This window comes from Hyperolius riggenbachi, chromosome 9 (assembly GCF_040937935.1).
Source record: "Hyperolius riggenbachi isolate aHypRig1 chromosome 9, aHypRig1.pri, whole genome shotgun sequence".
In the NCBI taxonomy this organism is placed as follows: domain Eukaryota; kingdom Metazoa; phylum Chordata; class Amphibia; order Anura; family Hyperoliidae; genus Hyperolius; species Hyperolius riggenbachi.
Genome location: NC_090654.1, coordinates 109,257,229 through 109,271,897, shown reverse-complemented (window position 1 = coordinate 109,271,897; position 14,669 = coordinate 109,257,229). Strand labels below are relative to the sequence as shown.

Below are 14,669 nucleotides of genomic sequence, written 5' to 3'. Positions count from 1 at the left end.
ACAAATAGGAAGTTTTAATAAAAATATAAACACAAATATTTACATAAATAAAAAACAAACACAGATGGGGCAATCAGACCCCACCACAGAGAGCTCTGTTGGTGGGGAGAAAAGGGGGGGGGGGATCACTTGTGTGCTGAGTTGTCTGGGCCTGCAGCTATGCCTTAAAACTGCAGTGGCCCATTTAGTTAAAATTGCCCAGGTCTTTAGACGGGTTTAGCACTGCAGTTCTCAAGTGGTTAAAGTGCTCATTTAGTCCTTGTTGCAGCCATTTTATTTTTAACAGTTTCAACAAGTTTAGAAAAAAACAAAAAAGCAAAATTATAATTACACTGACCTCATTTCCCGTTGACATAACAGCAACTACTGGGAACTTGTGCACTTCAACTTCTGTGACACCAACAGTTGCCAGTAAACCAATTTCTGAGGGTCCCATGTGCGTTCCTTTTGCTAGTACACATTCGCCTCTTTTAATATCATGGCCAATAGGTCTGAAAAACAGTACAGAAGTATTTCAGAAGTTCACAGGATATTATCACACATGGGCATTAAAACTGAAAAATATAAATATTTTCTAATAAATATGGCTGCTGTTCTATTTGTCAGTATTCACCATGTTATAATAATCAGGGATGAGCAAAATCATCTCTGGAAAATTCGCAATATTTTTGCTGGATAATGGGTTCATGAGATACTTGTAAATCAGTTCCACAAAACTGGTTAAATTGATTAGACAAAATGATCATAAATCAAAGTCAAATGATTAAAAAAATTGAGGCTGATTTTTCCAGGGCTGCCAGCACTGGATCCCGGAGGGTGAAGAGGGCGCGGGAGGCCTCATTAGGATCCAAAGGCTTCTCCCTCCCGAGGTAAGTACCCCCTGGGGGCTGTTTTTTTTTTTTACAAATTCACTGTAGATTAACAGATCGTACTAATGTCAATAAGGCATCAGTTCAAATTGTACAGTATGTACAGAAAATTCTCGTAAATTCTTGTTCTTCCCTAATGCTTGACAGATACAAATCATCATCATCATCATACATTGTAGCCATAGGATGTCTGAAAATGTTCTCATTCAATCAACAACAACAACAACAAATAACATTTGTAGAGCGCTTTCCTCCCATGGGACTCAAAGTGCATAAGCATGGCTCCGACCATCCTGGTACAGAGGAAGAATTTTATAAATCGGGAAATGCAGGCTAACAGGTGGCTTTTCAGTCTGGATTTGAATAGCTCCAGGGATGGTGCTGTCTTTACTGGGTGTGGCAGGGAGTTCCAAAGAGTAGGGGCAGCATGACAGAAGGCTCTATCTCCAGATTTTTTGAGGTGCACTCTGGGAGTGACCAAGTTTATAGAACTTGCTGATCTGATAATAATCAGATTATGGTATGCCCAAAATAAAAATAAGACTGTTTTATATAGACATTTTCTTGAGAGTGAAGAAGTGAAGGCATCCCCGGAAATGTATGTGCATGGCTATTGGCTAATGCTTCCCTCAGGTATAAGTTAGTCTGGCTTAAATTAAGAAATGCTCTCTAAATACATGTTTTTAAAATTTGTAGATGCCCAAATTAGGCCTTTGTAGAAACCTTAAAAAGATCAAAGGAAATAATGACATCATCAAAGGGTAACGGCACACCCATCCTATGTTAGTATTCTATGAACAGAACAATGCAGCCTAAACACTTCGGGTATTTCATTATAAGACAATTGCAGTGCATGTGGGTTTGATGTTGGGTTACTGGACCTCTGGCATAAAATCTGTCAAAGAGGGGAAATATGGGGTTACTGGGGGTAATGGTATGAAATAATGGTCTGTGATAACTTTTTACTAATGCCAAGTATTAAAAATATGTGTGGAAGCATACGGCAAATGATATTTTAATTCTGTCTTTATATTGCATTAGACATTATATTCTGTTTCCAGTGTGTTCTAGATCTGAGTGTCACAACTCAAGTACCCAACACTGCATGCTTTCAGAAAACCACAAACATTTACATGTGATGTAATTAGTGCCTCAGCAGAGCTCATTAAAGTGGGCCTGAATTCTTGCACAGGACAGAAGGAAAACAGAGAGAAATGCACCCTGTATGTATTTAAAGAGTTTAGCCTGTCTAATTCCCCCTCATCTGTGACTAATCACCAGTGTAATTTGATATCTGTGTCCGCTGGCTGCCTCGGTAGAGCAGCTAAATGGTTAACCCTATGTCTGCTTCCATGAAAACAGAAAGTAGACACACTGCAGATTTATTACTTGTATCAGCTGTAACAAAAACGTTTTTATCTTCTAGAGCAGAGAGCAAGTTCTGAGTTCAGGTCCGCCTTAACTGCCTCTGCAGATTTCCACAAACCAAGCACTGTTGGGGGTACTAGAGCAGTGTTCCCCAACCCTGTCCTCAAGGCCCACCAACAGTACATGTTTTGTAGAAATCCACATGGGTTTGCTGTAACACTAATTACCCCACCTGTGCAGGTTTGTGTAAAACGTGTACTGTTGGTGGGCCTTGAGGACAAGGTTGGGGAACTCTGCGCTAGAGGACTGAGTTGTGAAACTCTGTTCTAGATAACCCATATTTGCTACCCTTATAAAATATAAAAACTCCTGATATTTGAAGTCTCACCTGATATCTTGGCCTGGACGAGCTTGCACCAATATACGAACTTCCAGTTCTTCCGTTCCCTGTCAAGTATATAGATTAAATGATTGAAAGCTTTATGCAATCAAATTCATGGCTAAATAATACAAATATGTACAACCAAACATGTGAAACACCCTGGGCTAACCTGAAGTTTTCTAACTAAATATAATAAATAAAGCCATGCCTTTGGTCTAATCAAAGTACGTTGAAATCCCCAAGAATGTGCCAACATTTTAAAAAATACCCCCAATCATGTAACTATAAATGTCTGACCTAAAACATAGTTATTGTGAGAGACTACATTTGCAGCAAATGTAGGCAAAGAAAGATATCCGGCTGCACCATGGGTGGGTAAAAAACTTCCTTCAATTTATTAGCACATCAGTAGAACAAAAAGGCTGACGCGTATCGGAGCTCAAGGCTCCTTAATCATAGCCAGCATACACATATTCATCACAGGTATAAGTAGTTAAGTGCCAGCCCACAATGGGCGTGGCCTTAGCTCTTAAAGTAACACATACAATACACATATAAAATGGCATAGCCAATGTACAAACATGATATTTAAAAAAAAAAACCTGAGATGACATAGTTAAGCATCAGGATGGATACATAGCTTAAGGACAAGGACAAAGCAAAAGTACTTACATCATCTGATTCTCTTATCAGCTCAGTATCTTCCACTTGGACTACTGCATCAGCACCACAAGGAATTGGAGCACCAGTTGTTACCCTCATGACTTGGCCTGGCATTACTGTCTGAGTTGGCTGAAAAGAAGTATATACAAGTTAATAAAAAGGGAAATGGAGAGCATCTATAATAGCAGAAGTAGCAGAAATATTTGCTACCTCGTTCTAATAACTTCATCATTTGATATTGGCACTGCATTTGTACAACAGTATTAAATAACCTTACTTACACTAGATAGCCAGATGTATATGGACACATTAACATCACAACTCTATGTTTTTATTTGAGAGGTAACATTTAAAGTGCACTCAAGGGGACATGTGACATGATAAGATAAACATGTGTATGAACAGTGCAAAACATTAATAACCAGGCTGTTAATCTGTTTTCTTTTTTTTTTTGCTGCTGGAAAGAGTTAATTTTCCGGCATGCAAGTGACAGCTTCTGTCTTGCCAGTTCCTTGTCGGGTGACTAGATGTCACTGATAAGCAATGTACAGTCATACAAGTTTTCCTGGCAGAATAAAACTGCTGAGGGCAGGGGAGAGATAGAAAAAAAGTAAATAGATCATGTATTTTAACCCTAGGACGCGTAATAAAGTGCCATTGTGCAGAGACAATAAAGCATTCTATTTTGTAAATGTTTAAGTATAAAATAAAACCATGGGATATCTAAACAAATCATTGTAAGAGTAGGAGGATAAATACAATTGTTTATCTCATCAATTTATTTTCAGTTATAACAAGGAGATGGTGAGCCCCTTGCTGATATAACTAACTTGACTCCTCTGGTGAGGCCACTTACTATTAATTTTTAAACATGTTTTTGGAGATCTTCTTCCATGCAGATGCAAAACAAATAGGTAAAACAATGATTTGGTTTGATTGGGGCCTCTTTCATAGCTGGTGGTCTAATAAATCTCAACGTTGTTTTAAAGGACTCTAAATTAGACTAGGTAAACATTTCTTTCTCTTTAAAGTACCAGAATGAATAATTGGGGCCCATATAGTGATGTCAAATTATCACAACCTGTTCAAGTGTAGAGACATGGGCCCAAACGCAATTAACTTTTTCTTTTTGTTTTTGTTTTTTCTCCTGAGTTTTCTCCTAGGTGATATTTTCAGACTTGTCAACAAATGGCTTTTAAATCCCCATCAAGCAAAAAAAAAAAAATAAATTAAAAAAAATACTCAAAATATTATTGACAGTACTTTTTCACCTATGTTTTAGTACTTTAAGTTAATTGCATATGGCCCATAGAACAAAATCAATGTAGTAAATGGTTCAGGATACCCACTTTTACACTAATTAGCCTGGTTTCAACATCAGAAACACTTCCTATAACTTATATAGCTGTATACTGGTATATAGCCCTGCACTCCCACTGATGTGACATGTGTAGCTATGCAGAAGAGTTTTCTCCTAGGAGATAATTTTTCATCTTTGATTTAAAATAACTTTCCGCCACTTTTCCAACTAAAAAAAGTACCAAAAGGTAGGTTAATAGTACGATCAAAATTATTTTGAGTATTTTCTTACTTTCTGGTGGCTTAAAAGGCATTTTATTGATAATTTAAAAATATCACCTAGAAGAAAATTGTGTGTTCTTCAGAACACACAGTACACAAACATTCTGCAGATATGTACCTGCCAACAGTAAAGATGTTGCCATTAGAGATGTGGCTCCTGTTGCCGAGCACTTTCTGCGCATGTGCGCGACGTCATGAACGACGTCACGCTCATGCGCAGATAGTGCCCGGCAACAGGAGCGTGATCTAGGACGCACTCCGCCGGGCAGCACAGGCGTACTACTCCGGGTCAGAGCGACCCGGAAGTAGTCAAACCCCCAGAGATGTTCGCCACATCTCTAGTTGCCATCTGTAGTAAATTACAGAATGTAAATGGGCAAGAACTGACTAAATAATTTATTTAAATTTAAAAAAAAAAATAAGCTATTTTATTTATCAGTAATATTTTCAGCACAGTTCCCTTTTTTTTGGGAAAGGAAGCATCCTATGGCAGGGTAACCTTGAAAGTCCCTCAGCATTACGGTAGGTGCTATTATTCTGCAATTGTGTATCTATGGGAAATGCATGGCTGTACACCTAATTACTTGCACTTTTTTTTTTTTTTTTTAGTAATTTATGTGAGTGGGTAAAGAAAAACATTAATTAGATGGAGTGTCCAGATACTTTTGGCCATTTAAAGTAATCTTCATTATACATTACAAATTTTCATTAGCTTATCAGCTGCTATAAAATCCAGATTTAGTTGGAGAAATTAGTATAAATTAAACATTTGTGCAGAGAAAAAAAACACACCTGTTCACCAGCTTGAGACTCGCCTATGATGAAGCGATCTCCAGGGCCATCTGCAGCTGTGAAAATATTTGCATTAAAAAAAATAATTTATCAGGAAAGACAAACAATAACATAGATCTCGGCTAAAACTATATTACAACCGTGACTGTACAAAAGAGCGATTTACCTCTTACTGCATACCCATCCTTTACAGAAGCTGGGAATGGTGGTAAATTGTCTTTCGCGAACACCTCTTGGGCGAGGACGCGTCCCATGCCATCTGAGAAAAAAACAATTTTTGGAGCAAACTAAATGCTTTAACGTAATAAAGATATGAAAGAAAAGGTGTATTGGAGAAATATGAAGGATGCCATTGACTTTTCAACAAAATGTCACCATTCTGGAAATGATCTTTCAATTCAATATCTTTGAACTTCTGTCTGCAACAGTTACATATTTTGAGCAAACTCTACTGGAAACCATGGCAACAGGTTTTTTTGTTAAAAATACCCAACATTCTCCTCTATCAGTTTCTCACTGGTTCGTAGGTCTGTGAAAAGCAGTTCACACTTAAGTTGGTTCTCCAATGGCTAGCTGGAGCAGACCGTGCAGTAACTGCTCTGATGGTCTGTTGGGGTCCATTTGGGTCTGGAGGAGGATGCATTTCCATCATAGGCATCTATGGGAAATGCATCCGCTTGTCTAGAAAAATTGTGCAGGTCGGGGCTTTGCACTTCGCTGGCCATAGTGTAATAAATGGATCCATTGCAAACAGACAAGTGTTAACAACATATTCCATCACCTTGCACCTCATATGTCTTGTTGAGTATACTGCAAAGATGCAATAATTCCATGGGAAGGTGGTGTCCTACACATCTGCAGAGATGGTTGACTCTTAATTATGAGATGTGTATGGTTTTATGAGAGAGGAGAACGGACCACATTAGACTCAGTTCGGAGGTAAGTCCAGCACTGCCACAGGAGACGCGCCGGCACTTGGGGGAAGTTTGAAAGCCGCTTCTTCAAACTTCCACCAGGTGGAAATGACATCACTGTGACAGGATCGGGGCATTTGTATTACGGGGACTACCTGTATTCAGTAGTATTGGACCAATCAAAGAATGCAAAACTTAACCGCAGAAATCGAAAACCACTGAAATCTTAAACCAATCACAGGCCCCAGAAAAACTCAATAGTAGTGATTGGTCTAAAATTACCACAAAAATATGATTTCCACTGAAAAATTCTACATTCTCGAATTGGTCAATGCTTAAGAGTTTTGTGCTTGGCCTAAAATTTCCAAGTTGCGGTAATCTGGCATTCCAGCTGATTTCCAAGTCACGATTTCTAATTACCGCTTTGGAAAGCAAATTTCCGATTGGAAACTCAGAGATAGGCATTCCGACTGAATTCTCCTAGCATCCTTATTAAGCATAAATGGAATGCATTTACAGCCCTAAGGCATGAAGGGTCTGTGTCCATTTTAATAAAATTTTAAGGAGTATAACAGACTGTAAAGAGGTGATCAGACTAGAAAAAATTAAAATGAAGTTAAAATCTAAAAGTTTTACAAGTATATCAATTCAAAAAGGAAAACAGAGCAGGTAAATTGATTGTGATCACATTAAGGCTGATATATTGAATGAATGAATGAATGAATGAATGAATGAATGAATGAATGCAAGAAGATACTTTTGTTTCATAGTGCTCTCAGTCTATCATGATGAGACTTAACACAGGAAGGAGTGCAGGCAAATAAGATCGATATATATGTTACGGCCAGAACCCGAAGTTTGGCCAGAACTAGAAGTGGCCGGCCACTTCGGGTTCTGGCCGGCCAATGCGCGAACTGGCCGCTGCGCTGCGGCCAATGTGAGAAATGAAACAATTCCTGTAAGGTTTAATGTGATGTTGTGGCCGCAGCGCAGCGGGGGGCAAAAAATGTATCACACATCTTTACTTTATTCAATGGCATTAAGCCGCCCGGCTTTTTCCTCTGCCTCTCTCTCCTCCCCCCCCCCCCCGCCTCTCTCTCTCCTTCTCTTTATGGGCACAGCCGGGCGGGGACACGCGTGTCCCTCCGGAGTCGTTCGTCGCGGCAGGGGAATCCTGCCGTTCTTGCAGAGCGGGTGCTGGCAGAAGCAATGTCTGCAGCCTCCCCGCTCTGCTCTCCTGCCGCGAGGAACGACTCTCCTGGACACGCGTGTCCCCGCCCGGCTGTGCCCATAAGAGAAGGGGGGAGAGAGAGGCGGGGGGGGGGGGAGGAGAGAGAGGCAGAGGAAAAAGCCGGGCGGCTTAATGCCATTGAATAAAGTAAAGATGTGTGATACATTTTTTGCCCCCCGCTGCGCTGCGGCCACAACATCACATTAAACCTTACAGGAATTGTTTCATTTCTCACATTGGCCGCAGCGCAGCGGCCAGTTCGCGCATTGGCCGGCCAGAACCCGAAGTGGCCGGCCACTTCTAGTTCTGGCCAAACTTCGGGTTCTGGCCGTAACATATATAAGAAATAGGGCCTAGGTGGCATCCCCAGGTGTTAAAAGAGTTGAGTTCAAATACTGATCGGCCTTTTTATCTTATTTTATGTGATACTTAATGGCGTATGAGGTGGATGTTGTGCCACATTTACTCCGTGTGCCTCTCTATACTGTAAAGCTATACTCCAGATTTGTGCTATCGGACCCAGTGTAAGTTAATCAGGCACAGCTCTCAGTTCCACTGCCATAGGCAAGTTTCTGCCTGCCAGTTCTGCCCTCTTGCTGCTGTGTGCTGCTTATGTGCAACTGGAAAACATCACTCCCATTACAGTAATAGCTGAAAATCCATGCGAAACAAGCTTTATGGCACTGGCTTGTAGAAACAACAGAATAACTACAAGTATGTCGGTATATCAATACTTTTAAAAATACTCTTAATACTTACCATATTTTTCGGACTACAAGACGGAAAAGCCAGTGTGTCTTATAGTGTGAATGTACGGGTCACACAATGTTCCAGTAAGCGCAGCTGCAGCTTACATAGCCAGCTGCAGACTCTTCCACCGTCTGCGGCCACAGTATGATGCTGCGAGTGCTGAAGCCTTTTCTGCATGCCATGCATTGTGCTGCAAAAGTCTCTCTCCTCCTTTGACCTGATGCAGTGTTGGGGGACCTTGCAGTAAATGCCTCCTCTCTCCTCCTCAGAACTGATGCATCCCTGTGTCTGTTCTGCACACAGGTGTCCTCCAACTACTTCCTCCACACTACAATCATGTAATTAATAAAAATGTATACAGAAAGGGGCATAACTAGCAATCGCCGGACCCCTTGCAGAAATTCTGAGCAGGCCCCGCCTCCCCTCGCCCCGCTCAGGGCCGTTTTTGGAGGCTGGAGGGGTCGCAGCATGAGGGGAGAGCTTGGCAGCATGTCGGTGGGGAGGGGGGGACCATCCCCCCCTCTCCACCGACGTGCTACCAAGCTCTCCCCTCATGCTGCGACCCCTCCAGCCCCCAAAAACGGCTCTGAGCAGGCCCCAGGGGGGGGGGGGGGGGCCCGGGCGAGAGCAGGGGCTGCATCCCCTATTGTTACACCCATGTATACAGAGAGCACACTCTTTGCCTTATTTGATTACTACAGGCCACCATACTGAGTCCTGCCGAGACACATGACTACAGTGTGGAGGAAGTAGTAGGAGCACTGTGTGCAGCACGGAGACAGCACGAAAACAGGGCTGCATCAGATCAGAGGAAGAGAGAGAGAGACATTTGCAGCACGATCCCCCAGCATGCATGACAGGCTTCACCACACTTAGAGATATTGGATTACACTGAAGCTGCCTGCAGGAGAGACCACACGGAGTGGTAAGGTCAGGGCTTGGGCAGCTTGGTGCTTCCAGCTGACAGTGTTTCCTATGCGAGTTCTGGCCCGGGGAGTTGGGGACATTAGACTGTAATAAGAGGGAGAGCAATGCAGTCCACAAGACGCCCCTGCACCATGAATACACCCAGGTTTAGTATATATTTTTTCCCTATTTTTTGTCCTCTAAACCTAGGTGCATCTTATGGTCTGGAGTGTCTTATAGCCTGAAAAATGCGGTAAGTAAAGTAGAGCTATACTTTAAAGCCTTATAAAATTCCTGGAAAATTAGCAGGGCTAATACTAATCATTTGTCAAATGTATGCCTTTCCTCCTCCTCCCTGGTACTAGTTTTTCACCCCAGCTAAGATAAGACTGTGAAACAAAATTTGTACATGCACATGTGCTACGTATAAAAGGAAGCCAGCACTGCTGGAAATAGAAAGTTGGGTCATGGTCATAGCTCGGTGGGGTGGGGACAGATAGCAGCAGGAGGAGCCTGCATACATTACCTATGCAAATCAACGGCTTGAGAAAGTAAAGCCCTGTACACATGCTAGATGAATCGCAACTGAGGCAGAGAATCCAGTGAGTGTACAGAAGCCCCTGACCTCCACCGCCACCAAGCCTGGGATCCGCCTGGAGGATAAATCCAGCAAAGCGATGGCCAAGGCCATTGTTCTCCCCACTCACCCCATCCCCACGTGTCTTACACAAGTGCTACTTCATCGCCCTCCCCTTCGTCCGCATAGCAACACACAAAAACGCATCTCTGCAGCCTCCTCCCTGCAGAGTCACCCAAGGGATCAAGTACTAATCCGGCTGGGCGACATGCCTGGTACATGTGTACGAAGCTTGAGAGTTAGAGGGCAGCGCTGACATTATCAGCATTAAGTCCAAAACGTTGTGGGTTAGTGGTATTACTCCTGGGTGCGATCTGGCCACCTTTATGATGCTCGGCTGCTCCCTAATAAACACCACTGAAAGAGAATACACAAAAAGGAAGGGGCACTCAGAACGACCCTTCCTTTTCATTATCAGCATTAGCTATGCTAGGTGTTTTTGGTAGCATTTTAAGTGTTTACACCAAACGGTAAAATATGTATGTATATTTACTTATATATCTATAGAAATATAGGCAACATACCTCTGTAATTTATGATTTCAGTCCCAAGAACTGGAGTCATCTCCAGGACTGTAATAAAGGCTTTATCCATAGATGTTAGTGGGAATGGAGACATCCGGTGTCTTCTTGCTACCTTAGTGATATCAACGGCACTATGACCTGGAAAACATTAAATAAAATTCAACACATGAAAACTAAACAAACAAAATCTACACATATTCAGCATTGAAACACGCATAAGGAAAACATATCCCAAACTTGCAATATATCAAAGTTAAATCTATACTAAGAAAACATGTAGAGCTGCTTTTGCAGCTGCGTTTAGAGAATGCTTATTATTTTGCTAATTCTGGCATCAGTACTTTCTGAGTCATTTACTTTAAACAATAAGTAGCTGGTGAAGTCAAAGTGCCCAACCTGCACATCTGTACTCCATACTGAATAGAACGGAAAAGCATTGACTATAAACCATTTTCGAAAACAAGATCAGCAGTGTCATGCTACAATTTTCTCTCAACATAGTTTTGTCTAAATGTAAACTGCATATTACTGGTATGCTGAAGATCTATGACTATTTAGATTACCACAGGGGTCCCGACATTCACAGCAGAAAGCGAAGATTGGGAGAAAGTTAGAATATTTAATAAGCATAAGAAATTACAAGAACAGCTAAGAGTCTCTCAGAGATGTTCAGGTGTCGTACACTGCAGATATACAAACAGGGTCGGCAACAATATACACACATATTTATGATGCTTTGTCTCTCTCATGCAAGCTATGTTCAGAGGTTGTTACCTCCTCACCTTGATTTACAATAGTAGTACTTCTGCTGACAGACTCTGGTGAAACATGTGACTGACTAACAAACTGGAAGGCAAGTTTTGACTAATGTTATGACAAGCACGTTATTATTATTTAGTATTTATATAGCGCCGACATCTTCCGCAGTGCTGTACAGAGTATATAGTCTAGTCACTAACTGTCCCTCAGAGGGGCTCACAATCTAGTCCCTACTATAGTCATATGTCTATATCGTGTAGTGTATATATTGTAGGGCCAATTTGGGGGAAGCCAATTAACTTATCTGTATGTTTTTGGGATGTGGGACATTATGCCCTTTTCTCTTTCTCCCACCCCATCTTCCCTAAAAGAAATAGTGGCTCTCAACTCCTCAAATCCCTCGTTTTACTCACAGAATGAGGATCCCTGCTTTAGGGAGCAAAGTAATCTGCTCAACATCCCATTTAGAAAGAAGGGTGTACCATAAACACATGGCTAAGGGGAAAAAAGCTATGTGACTTAAGGGATTTGCAGGGACAACAAAATTAGCCCTGGAGTATCATAGGAATATTAGATAATGAACTAGATGTGACTGGATAGTATACTGGTAAAGGCCACCACTTGACTTAGCCGACCAGACTTTGAATCCTGGCTGAAGGTAGTGCTTAACCAGTAAAGAGTCCTTGGCTAAGGCTCCATTAATACTCCAAGGTAGCCTGCTGAGAGTGTTATTTGTGGTTGCAGCTCTTAAGAGCAGGAGAAAAGCACTATACTGTACAAATATTCGCAAAGCATTATATAAGTATCCTGCATAGTGCTGTATGTCAGCAATTTATAAACATAAGTAATATTATTAACCACTTCACCACTGAGGGGTTTTACCCCCTGACCACCAGAGCAATTTTCACCTTTCAGCGCTCCTTCCATTCATTCGTCTATAACTTTATTATTACTTATCCCAATGAAATGAACTATATCTTGTTTTTTTTGCCACCAATTAGGCTTTCTTTAGGTGGGACATTATGCCAAGAATTATTTTATTCTAAATGTGTTTTAATGGGGAAATAGGAAAAAATGTGGGAAAAAATTATTATTTTTCAGTTTTCGGCCATTATAGTTTTTAAATAAAGCATGCTACTGTAATTAAAACCCATGAAATGTATTAACCCATTTGTCCCGGTTATAAAACCATTTAAATTATGTCCCTATCACAATGTTTGGCGACAATATTTTATTTGGAAATAAAGGTGCATTTTTTTCAGTTTTGCATCCATCCCTAATTACAAGCCCGCAGTTTATAAAGTAACAGTGTTATACCCTCTTGACATAAATATTTAAAAAGTTCAGTCCCTAAGGTAACTATTTATGGTTTTTTTTTATTGTATTTTTTTTTTAATTACAAAAAAAAAATAAAAATTGGGGAGTGTGGGAGGTAATGAGTTAATTTATTGTGTAAATGTAATGTTTGTATATGTAAAATGCTTTTAGGGTGTAGTTTACTATTTGGCCACAAGATGGCCACAGAGTGTTTGTTTACATGCGACCTGTAAGCGTCCGGAAGGACGCTTACAGGAAGCAGTAGGAGGCTGGGAGACTCGCAATGATCTCGCTGTTTCTGAAAGAAGCAGCAGATCATTGCGGGGGCTTAGATCAACGAACGGGAATGGATTTTCCCGTTCATTGATCTCCGGGCGAGCGGGTGGCGGCGTGCACGAGCGGCGGGTGCGCACGCACGAGCGGCGGGAGCGCGGACAGCGGCGGTAGCGCGGAAGGTACGGATTTCTCCGTCCCTGGTTTTTTAGGAGGGAAAAAAGGGGCGGAGAAATACGTACGCGTGGGGGTAAAGTGGTTAAAATAAAAAGCAGTCTGTCGCAGGTGTAAATTTGAAGCACTACTACTTGTGAGGAACATAATATGGTTCCTTTCAAGCGGGAGTCTGCTGCCCCATGCAGCGGCCGGGTACTTGTTAGCATTTGGCACAGGTGGGGTAGAGGTGGCCACTCTACTCTTGCATAATAAAAGGGCCGCCTTTATTTAACATTTTTTCTCAGGTAACCCCACCGCATGTCCACGTTTAGGGCTGGTGCACACTACAAGAGCTTTTTAAATGCTAGAAATTTTAAAAGCTCTTGCTTATGCAATGCTATGAGGGATCTTTACAAAATCGCATCCCTCCAGTGTGAACACACACATAGGATAACATTAGCAAGAGCTTTTAAAATCCCAAAGCGCTTAGAAAAGCTCTTGTAGTGTGCACCAGCCCCAAAAGAGGAATATGTTGAACAAGTCCAAAACACGTCCTTGACTCGCTGACAACCAATGCACTTAAGATATAGGTAGAGGGTGACCTCTGTTAACTGCAAATAAAAGCTTCTCAATCAGCGCTCTCTTGGCTGATAACAATTGCTTCACTAACACCCTTTGGTCATTGACTCACCAAGTCTGTTGGACCACCATTACAATGGTCTTATGGACTTGTGGGGCATTCAATGGGCTTCCCTCACCTCACGAGCAACCCAGGGAGGGATTATTCAATCAATAGACTGCTTCATATGCAGCAACTCTTAAAATTTTACCTCAAGGCAGAAAACAGTTCATAGGACAAGTATAATAAAATCACAAATTTATTCCGTTATTGCACTTATCGTTTTCCATGCTAAAAAGTGGCATAGTGTTTTTGACAGTCTCCTGGTCAGACTGCTCAAGTTGGTCTCCCGACACTCCTGCCTCCTCTCCCCATATAGCCTGATCGTAGTGAGGATTCTCTAATGGCACTTGTGTGTGTGTGTGTATACATGTTTTTATTGTCATTGCAATACTAAGTTAAAAAAGCTACACTACATAACGCAATAAAATATACCTCATTTTCAAAATTGAACAGCAACATTTAAGTTATATAATAAATAGCTCAATTTAATAAGTGTTTATTATCTACAGGAACACTTTTTATTTTAAAATAGATGAAAACTAAGAAAATGTTTTATTTAAATTTTTCTCTTCTTTTCTGTTTAAAATACATAGGAAATACAATAATTCCTGAGGAGAAGTAGCATGCAGAGAAAGTCTAGTTTCTCCTGAAACAAAGATCATACATCACTAAGGTGTCATAAGTAGTGATAAAGTTATTACTGATTAAATAGGGGCATAGCTAAAATGTAACAACCGCTCTAATTCATAAGGGAAAAACGGGTCTATGTGCAAAGTGGTTAAAAAAATGTTACTATATGTTGTATCATTATTTACTCCATTAAACTCCAAATAAACCTTAGGCCCGGTTCACATTAGCGGTTGTT

At 41.1% G+C, this 14,669-nt stretch overlaps 1 protein-coding gene across 26 annotated transcripts in view; it reads right to left on the bottom strand.

Moving 5' to 3' along the window:
* The window catches only part of GPHN (gephyrin), a 468,752-nt gene that overhangs the window by 37,350 nt on the left and 416,733 nt on the right, over nucleotides 1-14,669 (bottom strand). For all 26 annotated transcript variants that reach the window (XM_068253294.1, XM_068253293.1, XM_068253298.1 and 23 more), the window contains 6 exons: nucleotides 10,618-10,755; nucleotides 5,822-5,914; nucleotides 5,656-5,711; nucleotides 3,292-3,411; nucleotides 2,626-2,684; nucleotides 338-491 (listed from right to left, as the gene is read on the bottom strand). In XM_068253294.1, the coding sequence (XP_068109395.1) occupies nucleotides 338-491; nucleotides 2,626-2,684; nucleotides 3,292-3,411; nucleotides 5,656-5,711; nucleotides 5,822-5,914; nucleotides 10,618-10,755 (620 nt within the window). The remainder of the gene's footprint in view (nucleotides 1-337; nucleotides 492-2,625; nucleotides 2,685-3,291; nucleotides 3,412-5,655; nucleotides 5,712-5,821; nucleotides 5,915-10,617; nucleotides 10,756-14,669) is intronic.